This window comes from Sinohyriopsis cumingii, chromosome 17 (assembly GCF_028554795.1).
Source record: "Sinohyriopsis cumingii isolate HCF-2022 chromosome 17, ASM2855479v2, whole genome shotgun sequence".
Classification (NCBI taxonomy): domain Eukaryota; kingdom Metazoa; phylum Mollusca; class Bivalvia; order Unionida; family Unionidae; genus Sinohyriopsis; species Sinohyriopsis cumingii.
Genome location: NC_142977.1, coordinates 89848880 through 89863382, shown reverse-complemented (window position 1 = coordinate 89863382; position 14503 = coordinate 89848880). Strand labels below are relative to the sequence as shown.

The following is a 14503-nucleotide window of genomic DNA, read 5'->3' as shown; positions in this document are numbered from 1 at the left end:
GGCGTTTTGATATTGATGCCGAATTAATAATTGCGTTACGACAACAACAGAATAATCACTGCGCGAGTTGTAATTGTGTAATGCGTTGGCGTTATTCGGATAAAGACGCTCGCCAATTTACCGTGGACAGGATCGATAACAGTCTCGGTCATGTCAAAACCAATGTGAGGTTGACCTGTCTTGAGTGCAATAGACGCAACGGCGCTAGTTAAGACCACGCGGGGGCAATTGAGTATCGTCAGGTATCACTTGTAGTTGCTCGCGTGTAAACCCCCGCTGTGGGGCAGTTGAATCCAGTCTATAGATCGGTGGTCTATCAGTTGATCGTGTTATCGTTGATATGTTATGTGTGGTAACACTCCAGATAGGATCAGTAGCTCTTTTTTTACCGCCTTCAAGCTCTCCTGGTTCATATAGATATCTAACAGTGACATCGCCGAGAATCGGCTTGGAAACGCTATCTATTTTTGATCTTCCGGGTATATACTTTTTTTTAATCGCGTCGCTGGGCTTCATGTTGATTGCTCGAGTAATCTCGTTATTTAACGCTGCAATTACGCCCGGCAACCTTTTGACCCATTCACGAGATCGTTTTTCTTGGATGAATTCCTTCGCGTATTGATACCCAAATAACCGTTCAGCGACAGTCCGATTGAATCGTTCAACAATTGCCTGATCACGATGTAGCGCAGTATGACCTCGTCGTATCGCGACGCTATGATGTTTCAGCGTTGATAAAACAGCGCCGCGAAATTCACTACCGGGATCAACTTGTAATAGATTTGGCCAGCGCAGAGGACCCCTTCGGTAAATCCGCTCAAACGCATCGGCTACTTCAGTTGCTGACTTTGTTTTTAACGGCTCCGCTTGTTTGTATCGACTCGCAACATCAACTACGGTTAGCGCGTATTTGTAACCGTTGTCATGCGGCAGAAATAGTATATCAGCTTGATGAACTTCATTAGGTACGCTGACATCAAAGCGCGAGAAGTTGATTTGTTTAGGCGGTGGTAAATAGATTTGCCATATAGCCTGTCTGGATAACCAATTAGCCGCAACGGCCCTCGTTACTTTTGCAGCGCTTGCAAGCTTACCAATTGCGGCCTTCCCCTTCCAGTATCCTCTCGGAGAATAATAGATGGATTCCATGTTGTTATTATAAACGCTAGCGTTTTCAATTACCAGCGCGAGAAGCTCCGCTTCCAATCATTAATTTACCTTTCATAGCCGATTTTACCAACCATGAGGCCAATTTTTCCTTGAAGGATTTATCAGGAATAGCATTTAATGCGTGAATTAATTTTACGTCCGCGATATGACGCTGTTGCAGATCGCTACTTTTGTAGTAAGCAACATCATGAGCATGACACGCCTTATCGATAGCGTTTATTGGATACTCACCGGGTTTGGGCTGATTTTGATCATCGAGTCTGATATCTAATCGTGTTCCGGGGCCACAGTAGCTATATCCTGGGAGGTGTTTTTCTCCTGGATACTTTGCCCACGGGGTTCCGGGGAGTTTTGATAACTTGGCTGCAATATCACCTCCTCGCTTTTTTTTAAAACATCTCCGGGTCTAATAGAAATAAATCTAAATTTCTTTGTACCGCATTGTGCACACTTGCCAGTAAGGGCCGATCTGTTATTTCTTGTTGTAGCGGTTGTCATATCATTTGTGCCAGTACGCGCTCTGCACTTCACACAATATAGATCCATAATTTATGTATAGAGACATGAATATAATTGACTTTTCAGCGACTAAAACAAGAGAACCAGTTAAGCATGTTGCAGCGTTACCAAACTCGATCCGGATGATTATCATCGGACCATCTGGATCCGGCAAGACGCAATTGTTACTTAATTTAATAATGAGATGGATGAAGTGGGATAAGTTGTATTTAATCGCCCCTAGCGTAGATGATCAACGATGCTACGAGGTGTTGAAAGATTTCAACGAGAATGCATCAGCGATCGCTAAAAAAAATGTTATTGAGTTTATTACAGATATCAATGATGCACCAGGTATCGATGATATTGATGGCGACGTTAACAATCTAGTCGTGTACGATGATGTTATGTTAGACAATCAAAAAAACCCAGCTAGGATATTTTCCAGAGGCAGGCATAAAAACACCGACGTGATATATGTCACTCAACGATACACTCAGATTCCAAAAGTAATCAGAGACAACTGTAATATTCTTGCTGTATTCAACGGCGTTGATACACACACGCTACGAAATATTTGGCAGACATGGTGCGGCGGTGACATGGACTTTAATGGTTTTCGAAACTTTTTTAGTCATGCTCAGTCGACCCCACATGGATTCGTAACGATAAATTTACATGATCCTCGGACACGATATCGTATCGGACTTTACCAAATATTCGGTTAAATTGCAAGTAGCCACTTAGCAGCAGGGGGGGCGATGACATCGACGCGGTCGTCGATGTGCTTACCGGATGCTGACGACGCCGGGGATCGACGCGCAGAAGGTGTTAATTAAACCAAATGACGTCCGGACGATCCCCTCGACGACGACGTCGTTTTTTTTTTACCAGGCGCTGACGATACCGGATCCGCTGAGTGCAGAAAGTACTAATTAAGCCAAATGACGTTTGGACAAAATGTCGGATTCGCCCCCCCTGCTGCTCACGTTTCTAGCCATGAGCACTCCGTTTTTGACACTTTTTCTACACTATTCTACGTATTTACTATCCGATTTGATAGACATGACGCTACACACACACACACACATACACACACACACACATATACATACATACATACATACATACATTATTACGACTCTGTCGTTTTATATATGTAATAGAAAAGTGTGAGAAGCAACAGACTGTGAAAAAGTCAACAAAGATTTTATTTCCCTTGATTACAAAGTGAAAATAAAGAGAAAGAAATTATGGTATTGCGAATTAAATCCCAAAATAATCAAAGAATTGCAGACAAAAGTTCCGATGACAAGAGGTATGAATAAACTTTAGTGGAAATCCAAATTAAATCCAACGCTAAAAGGGTTGATGTGCCTGCGATGGCATGTAAAGTGTTGTTTTGTCAAGTCTTTTGTTGGATTACAATAATACAATCCGAGATTATATCCTTTTTTGTATTTCACTATAAATCCAAGTCTCTATTTCCAAGAATGTTATCAGAGCACGTTTGTATTTCCAGAGAAGAAATAATTGGAATAACTAAAATTCCAGCCCATATGAACTACTGGTCACAACAATAATACAGAATAATTCTGCTAAGATTTTAAATCACGAATGAATAATTTTTCCAGTGACAATATTATATAGTCCACATCTTGACCTCCGGTCACAATTACCATTTGTCATACAAACCCTTACAGAAGGCTCCTAATGTTTACAAAATAAAATCTTAGTTGTAATTATTTATAACTATTTCTAAAATTATAATACAAAATGTAGTAAACAACAGGAAAACCTGGCAATTTATGGGGAATTTCCAATAAACTAGACCCATACCCAAATAAACATGTCTACTTCTATTGATAGTGATTTTATTATCAACCCCATACACAAAGAGAATATTTTAGCCATATATTACTTGTTCACAGTCTTTAAAATACAATCAGTAATTAAATTCGAATATAAAATGAACTTGAATTTTTACTGGGTTAAGTCCAACATACAATATTACATGACAATAGTATAAAGTGAAATAAAAATTTTAAAACAAAACTAACAAGCAAACAATGCAAATTTAAACATACATACATTCATACACACATGCATACACACACACACACACACACACACACACACACGTATTCCTCATTGTGACAACCAATTAATTGATATTACAGAACAGAAAACGATTCATACAAGCAGCTTGCACGCAAGTACTGTTTATGGCATTCCATAACTATTACCAATTTTATTCTTAATTCAGACATGAGTACAAACCTTGATGATGCCATATCTATCTTGAGGAGGGTCGCAGACCAGATTTCCTCCACCCCATCATCACTTACATCCTCTGCATCTGGTTCATCTGCGAGTCAGACATCATCTTCATCGGTATCAGAGGAACACAGACGCTTGTTTAGTAGAACAATGGTATATAATTTCAACAAACTTCTCCTTTTTGCACTGTTTAATTCCATGAGCTACATCATTGTCATCACGGTGTTTCGTCTTTCTGTCTGTCATCCTGAGTTGTTGATGCCACGAAGATTTTAAAATTGAATTTTAACTTAAGTTTATGCAACTGTCTCATTTAATCAATTTAATTAAGTTTAGTCGATTCAACAGCCACTAAACTGAATTAAATGCTATGCGAAAAACAATGAAACTATTAACACGGACTAATTTATAGTTTTGCCTTTCCGTAACTTGCTAATGTCCTATTGATAATGTGTAAAAATATAATATCCGCTAAACTTTAATTAAACGTTATGATTCATAAAGTGTGTTTCCATACACATAAGCCCTATAACATTCATAGAAGCCTAGTGTATCAAACAGGTCTTCTTTCAATAGAAGAGTAAACGAATATCACCATGAAATGTTATTGATTTCCCCCAAAATATAATGACCTAGGCATCATCTTTTGTTATATGAGAAAAACCCACATAATCTTTTTTTCTGTACATTTAGACGTGTCACATGTTCTTTTTGTTTTGCACAGAGATTAAATCCATATAGGTCAAGAACTGGTAGGACTGATAACAATTTGGTAAGGATTGATGGGAGAAGAAAAGGTACCCTTCATTATCACTATATATCACTATTTTATATAGTTGCTTTATTTCTGTTTTGTTTTTTGCCATATTAAGCACCCAAGACAACACTTATGAATGGAAAAATACATTTCATACAATGCATCAGGTTGAACGTGTACACACAGACACACAAATACTCTCACACAGATAGGTTATCCCATATATATAGTCAATATATAGCCTTTATTGTCTTGATGTGAAACCAGCACCACATCACTTCAACATTCAAGTTAACCACTAGAACAAGGCACAGTGTTTGTTTCTTTTTTTATATTCTGTACTAGTACTATTTTGAATATAAAATAAGTACCCCAACTATTGTATTGACTGTCTGCGTGATGTGTGTCTGTCTTACGATGCACAAATGTTAATATGTGTTTGTTTCTCCCCTCTTATGTTGTTGTTGTTTTTGTTCTGCTATGTCTTTTCGTTAGTGTGTTTGACGATTCACAAATTTACATTGTTCGATTTTGATGAAATGCCTACATTTAAAATTTACAAAATGGAATTTATCACATTTTTTCACACACTATTGCAACAGAGAATATGAAACCTAAGTATGATTTATAAATACATGCATATTTATTTCTTACTTGAATTTTTGTTCAACAGGAACGTGTGGGCATCCATGTCTCACAAACACATACCTAGCTGCTTCACTCATGCAACATAAAGTTATATAAAGTTTTAGGAAATATTGCTCATTTTTATGTCCTGATAAGTCACCAAAACAAGTAAACTGCGGTGATACATATTTCTATTTTAGGTCGCACTATGACTCGATCTTTTGTTTGTCTGAGTTCCAAAACTTCTACAAATATTCCATTTCTGTAAGAAAGGAGAATCCTACGTAAAAATGGCCTTGGGGAAAAGAAAGTTATTATTCCTGCTGATGCTTTGCATGACCAAGTGAGACAGGCCACACTAAGGTAATTATGTTTTAGAAAAAGTAATGAAAGGTGATCGGCAAATTTTTGGAATGAAGGAAACGAGTGAAGTGCATGCGAATAAATGCTTGTATGTTACGTTCTAAATCTATAGAGAATGAACTGTAAAAAAAAAGCAACAGCAGGTAGGCACTGTGCAACTCGGTTTCCGCCTCTAGGTTGCTCATCTAGTTACAGTTGAAGTCATAATAGAGAAGATACTCCATCGCTTGTTGATGTGAGTTATATCTACTGTTTTTCTTGATGCAAATGTCTCTTTCAAATTGTATCTATGTGTGCACTTCTATTTCACAATATACAGATTTGTTGAGTCATAGAACTTAAATTCCTCTCAACAATGCGAACATGTACAAATTCCCATCTTCAAGGTGTTCCAAGCCTCAACATGAAAAGAATATTCCAGCTGGAAATGTTTTTCTCCAATGTTTACTTAGAATATTGTTTCTTGGTAAATCAAACAATTAAGTACTTATTGCTAAACCATCAAGCTTATGTGTGAGTGGGAGTGGTGGAAGCTTTTATTTGTTGGACCATAAATTATGCTTTAAGCTCCTATTGCATTTTTAAATAAAATATTCCACAAAATAAAAGTTCAGAAACACTATGTAAAATTTGAAATGTACAGATTCAGTAGATATTGTCTATTTTATTTATAGACTTAACTGTATCCCCTTTTGCGATTAGTTTTAATACTGTACTTGTAAGACCAGGTGTTTTTCTTAACGTTTATGCGGACAAGTAAGATTTGGTTGAACAAGCTATGTCCTACGGTTTACTTGTCAAAATCAAGTAAAAGTATAAACCAAATTTTAGATACGTTCACAAAACAATATTATCTGAGTAAAAATAATTGAATGATATTCAAGAAATTACTGAAATATAATACTCGATGACGATTCCTCTCAGCACTCAACATCATCCATTCAATATTTCCAGCTTGAACCTACCTTTTAAATAAATTTAACCATATCTTTATTCCTGAAATCCTAACGCCAAACAAACACATCACATAATTGTCTTAAAATTGAGTTTAAAAGTGAACATTGATATAAAAGTGTTATCCGTACTCGAAAATAAAAAAATGTAATATTCATTATCTGTTTTCCAGCTCTTTTCCGGCTTGAGATCAGTGTGGTGGTTTTGAGCTGTTAACGCTAAAAAGTAACTCCAAAAAAGTTTTAACCACAGTAAGTCACGGAAGATGCAGTGCAGAAGACATTAGGGAGTTCGGTACAGGTCGCATATACATCAGGCCGATTCAGAAGAGTATCGCTATAATTGACATAGAAGACTCTTTTGAAGAGCAAGAAAAGTGTTTGTCTTGTTCAAGCATGGTACCTATAAAGGACCTGAGAGAACACATGCAAACTTGTCAGGTAAGGTAGTCTGATTATCAATTAATTGTATCAGGTATTTTGCTCATGTTAAAGCTTTAACATTAATCCAACAGTATGTTACCTCCGTTTATATACAATTCATGTATATTAGACAAAGGTGCAATTTCTAAGGGCTGTCATCTTCGCAAGGCAAGGTTCCGATATGATAACCTATCACCGCCTCGACGTATCGGGCAGATATTTCTGTGTTTCATGTCTATGAATTTCACTGGATGCAACGGCAAGCCACCGCATCCAAATAAAATTAAGTTGTTCAAATGTGAACACTGTTCCTACATGATTGGGACAAGGGGAGCACACAGCTAGAATGGACGGATAAGTAAGCAATTTTCTAGTCCCAGTCCGTGTTTGCACAATTTCCTTTCTCTCAAATACACCTGTAATGGCTTCACTCTGGTACATAGTTATACTTTCGAGGTTAAACATCCAAAGTATCCTTTTAGGTCAATTGCCTCCATTATTTTCGGCCAATGTAGAATGCACCACACTATTGGTTACTTGGCATTATGTACGATGGGAGGCAGTTCAGGAAATCCAATAGATGTCGCTAGGACAAAGCACCAGTATATATGTTCGATCCGCCAAGGTGTAGATAGGATTATCATATCGGAAGCTTGGCTAGCGAAGATGAAGTGCTGTGTAAATGAAGTTTTGCTTTGCTTTTCTGTTGAGAGTATTTTTTTACAAACTTTACTGATACCTAGACAGAATCAAAGGGTATGCATTTCGTTTGGTTAGAAAGTGCCTGTTGTTTAGATCACTAAATTTATGCGATGGTATCATGTGTGCAGAGTATTTACGTAATTTTGGGGATTGAGAGTGTTATTGCTAAAAACGTAACCACATATTTTTTATGATTTTCAGAAATCAGGAGAAGATGCAGATTTCATTGAAATTTTCAAGCAAGTTGTATGTCTTTGAACCTCGGTTTTAGATCTACTTGACTCAGGACTAGACAATTTGTGTGACGGTCTTCTGTCCATCCTTCAATGCTTGATTATTTGCTTTAAATGATTCATATTTGTGTAGAGTGTGTAACTAACTCCCTCTACATTTGATAAATGATTCATATTTGTGTAGAGTGTGTAACTAACTCCCTCTACATTTGATAAATGATACATATTTGTGTAGAGTGTGTAACTAACTCCCTGTAAATTTGAAAAATGATTCATATTTGTGTAGAGTATAGTATAGTTGCACGTACAACTGATACATGATTTACATTCGTACAGTTCCTGCAAACTTGATATGTGATTTACTGGAAGTAGACTGCATATAAATGTATGGAATCCACTAAGCATCACAATAGAGCATCACTTTAGTGAAAAAGAAAGTGAGGCTCCAGTGCAGATTGATCATACATTATACATTGTCCCCTTTACTCAGTCCACTGGTCACTACCCATGTAAACTAACTAAATGTCCTGTTGGTGGATTTTTACGCGATGTTTTGCTTCATTGTCAATCCTCTTGCATGTTACAGAGTCTGATGATGGAATTTAATCATCCTTGATTAATAAATATGCCACTTCATAGTCATTCCAGTTATGTCCTACATATATTTCAACTATTACAGTATAGTTCTTATCTAAAATATATGTCTTGTAGAATGCATATGCTTTTTATGAAACTTACAGGACGACATAAATCTGAATCGATCTATAATCATCTGATTTGTCAAATGTTGTAAATATATTTATGTGTTTTCAGCGATGATCCAGCTAACGTTAGTGAGCAGCCTAGTGTTGTAACAACACACAACAACACCAGTACCGTAGACCCACCTCTCAACACTGGTGCAATGTACAGTAATGTACCCACAGTTCCAACTATCAGACAACAGGATAATGTCGTGGCCATGTTTCCCAACTCAGGGACTAGCGAGCATGCAGGTATAGTAGCAATAGTACAACGTACCAGTGAAGAGCATGGTGCTGGATCAAGAAACACTGAACGTCATAATGATGTAACCGGACATCCCAACATTGGTGATCTGTATCATACTGTAATGACAAATTACAGGTCTTCTTGTTTAGTTGACAACATGGCTGTGATTTTGGAAGAAGTGTAAGATGTTTTAAAAAAATATTTTTCGGAAAGATCCAATTATGAGATGTCACGTTGTATGGTTGCTGTATGCATTCATGCTTAGAAAAAAATTGATCAAAAGTCTTTGATCAAAGTATATGAAAAACAAAATTTCCTTCTTGAGGCCAATCTGTGCCTTTTCAGCGATACACTACTTTATATGAGATAGTGGAAATTCTTTTGTCTAGATGAGTCATAATAATGCATAATAAGATGCAGGTAACTCTAACTAGTTCATTTTACATGCTGGACTATGTATTTTTGTGCCAAGTGACCTGTTTATGTTTCCATCTGCAAAAAGGTAACTGTTTTCTTAACATTAAAGACTGGTTTAACACAAACACACGCACACCGATAAGCACCGATTGCTAATATATCTATTAACTAGTTAATCTTGTTGAATATCTTCTGCTTTGTTATCCAAGTAAAATATATTAATTCATGTATATAGCTTGGCTTCAATTACATGTTTACAGTGGATATCTTTATTTCTCACTGCCACATGCACATGAATGAGTGTTTGCCCTTTGAATTAGTCTACGGGAGACGATGGTATAGCTCCAAAGTACGCTTTTGCTTATCCTTCTTTTTTTTTTCTTTTTTTTTCTAAAAAAAAAAAAGAAGGATAAGCAAAAGCGTACTTTGGAGCTATGCCATCGTCTCCCGTAGACGGACGGATGCCATTATTAGACTCCGTTGCTTTTCTTTTCTCTTGTTTCAGTATATATTGACGCCTTCTTAGTTTACAAAATTCCACCTGAATTTAGTAATTTAAGTACCTTGACTTCCTCTTTTTTGTTGCCACAGCAAGGACATTCATGACCCAGTAGTTGTCTTGCGCTATTTTCAAAAATCTGTAATGACTGGAAGACAATTAGACCAAATATCATTAACAGAACCGCTGGGGGGTGAAACCCAACCCATCTATGTGTCGCGGATGAATATGTTTGCAACAGGAATGGAGGAGATCTTGGAAGCGCCCAACCTTCCGGTATCCCTTGAGGTGACATTTTATGGAGAAGAGGCTTCCGAGCTAGGGGGACCAAGGAAGGAGTTCCTCACTCATATGATGCAAGAGATAATAAAAGAAGAATGGAGACTTTTTGAAATGGCTGAGGAGGGTGCATACACACTGAAAGATGACTCCGGTGGACTTGAAAGGAAATACTATTTTGGTGCAGGACTAGTTTGTGGTAAGTGTTATATTTTCGTTACTTGCTGTAGATTTAATTTTTACTATGCTGGTCATAATTCGGCTATCAATGGACAACATATTTGCGATGTGAAAATTAGGCAGAGCACAATATGCTTTCATGTTAATTTTTGTGATAAATAGCTTTGGTCTGCAATTTGGTAAGCAATCGATAAAGCAAATCGTCTGTCGTGTAAATTAATGGTATAGGTCTTTCATTCTGTTATTGAACGAAAGTATACTCTCTCTCTCTCTCTCTCTCTCTCTCTTGACATATAAAGCGATCCTAACTGTTTTAGCAAAAATATTTCTGACATTCTTTAACTCCTATACCTCAGTTTCAGTTTACACGACATTGTTGCATGCATGGTCAACACATTGCTATTTTTGGCGTGCACTTATATGTCACACGTATTTCAACACTAGTAAGATGTGATTGTGATGACCCACATTTCTTGCTTAACAGGCTGTGCCTCGTTTTTGGAGTTAATAAGCGTGAAACAGAAAAATGATTCATTTGGTTTAAATATATCTTTCATTTAATATCACACGCGCGTCATCTTTGGTACTTTTCTAAAGTACCCATTCTATTCTTGTTAACAATATTTTTAGGTTTGTCATTGATGCAGAACGGGCCTCTACCATGTTTCCTAACAGAAGAAGAATTGGAAACGCTCCTGTCCCAAAACTTAACACCAGTCCAGGCACAATTTAGAGATGGCTTAAATCGGCTTGGTTTTGTTGATGTAAGCACAAATGAGTATCTAAACTTTCCCAAACCTACAGCTGTAACCCGGACCTTTAAAACTCTTGTAACCTGTTATCATTATACACTAAAAATCTTGGCAGTGATTTTGGGACCACAATATACAATATAGCTTGTTTATTAAATAAGGATTGTAAACATTGTTAAGGTTATTTTAAAAGCATAAGCTTAGCATGTATTAGATTATGTGAATATCAGCTAATCTCATCAAGCTTTATAAATTTAGTAACCCTCATATTTTCCAATTCTTGAGAGGTAAACTGAAGATGCGCATAACTAGATAAGAATCAAACTGATAATAAAGTCTTATGTGCAAATAGAAGTTATGGTACAAAGTCCATTTTGTTATTGCAACCTTGCCAATGAAATAGTTTGGGTCGATTACAACTTTTTTATTTATTGAAATGTTACTTTTCAGTTAATGCGCCGAAAGCCGTGTATTAAATATCTCTTCAGGCCTTCTGCATGGTCAACTCTGACACAGAGAAAATTGATCCATGTCCTAAAACCAGTATTCTCAGATATCGGATCTAACAGAAGATTAAAGAAGGATGGTACATATCAAAAATTCATAGCATACCTTAAAGAAGTTTCAGGTAAATATATAACATCTGTAAAGATAACAAGAAAGAGGTCGTTCTGATTGCATAGATTATAGATATACATTTATCAAAATGAAATATGTGGTAAATGTTTTTCGTTTGTGCCATGGTTATAATTGAACTAGTTTCTTAAAGATTATTATTAACATAATGATATTACATGTTTACTCCTGAATTACTCCATACTGTCTAAATTGTATCTGTGTTCAGTCCATTGTACCTATGTTGTGTTAGATTAACATGATTACTAGGACTCCAATACATACACATTTTGAGAGACGTTCGATGTGAAAGGTTTATATAGCCTCTAAAGAGAGGTGGACATTTTCTTCTTTTACATTCACATTTCTACGACTTATTGTAAAACAATATGTTCAGTCCTTCTTTGTGGCAGCTAGCTAGGTTTGCATAACCGATAAACACACACACAAACACAGATATATATATATATATATATATATATATATATATATATATATATATATATATATATATATATATATATATATATATCCTTTTCTATGTGTTAATACCGGTTATATCTCATTGTGTAGTATAAAAAACGTGACATTTCCATTTCAGCGAGCTTCACATGTTCAAATATAAAATATATTGCTTTTTGTTTCACATGAAATATATTCGGCATTAACACATGAAAACAACATTTTAATTTTATTAAATAACAAACTTGATGTTATGTTTATTGTATGAAACCTACTCCTGAACAGAATGCTAGTAGAATCACTCTTCAGCACGCAACCACCATCCCCTATTTTTGTATTCACCGCACTGTGAACGGCATTCAATATCAGCGAGCGGCTATTGGTACATCAGCACATTCAAAACTGGAATTCACTCCGATTAGTCTACATCTTTGGCCTTGTAATAAAACATTTATGACTATTTGGCATCCATTTCACTATGCTGCAAGTTTTCTTTTTTAAATTTTCATTTCGTATTCTAGAGAAGTAAATTAGTTGTTAAATTTTACAAAACTTGCTGGTTTTCGCGTTGTTCTGTCACTTGGTTTAAGACCATATATTTGAATACATACATATATATATATATATATATATATATATATATATATATATATATATATATATATATATATATATATATATATATAATTCTATTGCTTTTTATAGGTGGTAGAAGAGGAACGGAGAAAGCCAAAGTTACATTGGAGAAAATATTACAGTTTGTGATGGCATCTGCAGAGATACCAGTTTTAGGATACTACATGCCACCCAAGATTGAATCTTTTGATGATGGAAGTATGCTTCCTAGAAGTTCTACTTGCATAAATGTCCTTTATTTACCTTTGGGACATTTACCAGATGATGCCGCATTATTTTTCTTTTTTGACTTTGCATTTCTGAACGAATACTTCGGAAAAATGTAATCTGACATTTTTCACCTCAGTCAAAATCTGCTTGGAGATAGGGAATGGAAAAAAAAAAGCAATTTATTTGTCTGATTTTACTAGCATTGAATATTTGTTTTATCATAAACTTCACAGAGATGATGACAATTTACAAATAATTTAGTTCTATAAGTTATGAAATGAAACTTTAAGAGGAATTTATAGTATTATGAATTAAATCGAAAATAACACTGTGAAGTGTCGAAGTTTGAATTGCAGTGAACTTTAAAGTTGAATGTATTGGTCATTAATATTTTATCGCGTTTAAGCCAGAAAAGTGTTGTGAGAGATGACTTCGACCTTTCTTCGTTCATCTCTGCCCATGTCAGTGCAAACTTCAAAGGGGCAGCATTCCAACTAAGTGAAATTGACCAGGCTATCTTAACACGGCCCTTACTAAGTAAACATTTGAACTACCAACCCTAACCGCTTGGTAGGAACCTATGTCCACTTATCATTTTTCAAAGGGAAATAGTTACGCACCGTCATTCACAGATTCCGACCTGTCTAAACCTGATAAAAGGAATTATTTCTTTGGGAAAAATTAGGGACCGCTGCCTACGATTGGGCAGAATAAATTAAGGCGTGCACTTTAGAAGCAATCAGACTTTAAAGTGACGACCTAGTCAAAATTCATAAGTCTGAAATTTGCTGAAAGAGGAGTCTAGACTTCCGAGGAGGCCTAAAGAGAATATTGCTCTCCTTGTTCAACAAGAAAAGGACCAGGAGACCGTCTTGTTAAAGAAAGACAGGTTTTAATGCTCGGAAGCGTATGTTCTGAAAGAGAACATCAACAAGGTACGCAATTTTAGTTTCACGTAATATTCTATTGTTTGATTGTTTGTTTATACAAATGTGTTTTCTATGATTAGTTTTCCATATATGTATCGTTTATTTAATTTCATGGAAATGTGTTGATGCTAGAGTTTTTGTGCAATTTATTTTATTCAATTTCATGGAAAGTGTTGATGCTAGAGATGTTATGCGATTTAATTTTTATTCATTTTCATGGAAAGTGTTTATGCTCGAATTGTTATGCAATTTACCTTTCAATTTTACAGTTATTAGTTCATTGGTAGAATTGATTGCATGCGATCCAAATGTTCATATATGTAGGATTTCAAAGGATTATTTGCAATAACTTCCTTTGTTTGTTAGGACGATACTTACCTAATTATATCTGATTTTGTAATGTTTGAATAATCTTGTAGGTTAAGGATTGCTGCGAGTTACAATTTGTGAATTTCATGCAATATCAATCGAACATGTAGTAGCATATGTAAAAGAATACGGCAATATTCGATAGACGCTCGCGTGGTA

General features: G+C 35.8%; 1 protein-coding gene across 1 annotated transcript; it reads left to right on the top strand.

Annotated features, from left to right (window-relative positions):
* The first annotated feature begins 6825 nt into the window (after positions 1-6825).
* On the top strand, positions 6826-13483 carry LOC149779394 (uncharacterized). Its single transcript, XM_089938612.1, has 6 exons — positions 6826-7089; positions 8820-9176; positions 10005-10390; positions 11002-11135; positions 11574-11751; positions 12906-13483. Exons 2-6 carry the CDS (start codon positions 8911-8913, stop codon positions 13160-13162), a joined length of 1221 nt encoding a protein of 406 aa, XP_089794738.1. The 5' UTR covers positions 6826-7089; positions 8820-8910; the 3' UTR covers positions 13163-13483.
* Positions 13484-14503: the final 1020 nt, after the last annotated feature.

Excerpts from the sequence above, each read along its gene's own strand:
- LOC149779394 (XM_089938612.1), top strand. The coding sequence starts at position 8,911 with ATGTACAGTAATGTACCCACAGTTCCAACTATCAGACAACAGGATAAT. Across the intron at positions 11,136-11,573 it reads ATCGGCTTGGTTTTGTTGAT|TTAATGCGCCGAAAGCCGTG; the intron begins GTAAGCACAAAT and ends GTTACTTTTCAG. Across the intron at positions 11,752-12,905 it reads ATACCTTAAAGAAGTTTCAG|GTGGTAGAAGAGGAACGGAG; the intron begins GTAAATATATAA and ends TGCTTTTTATAG.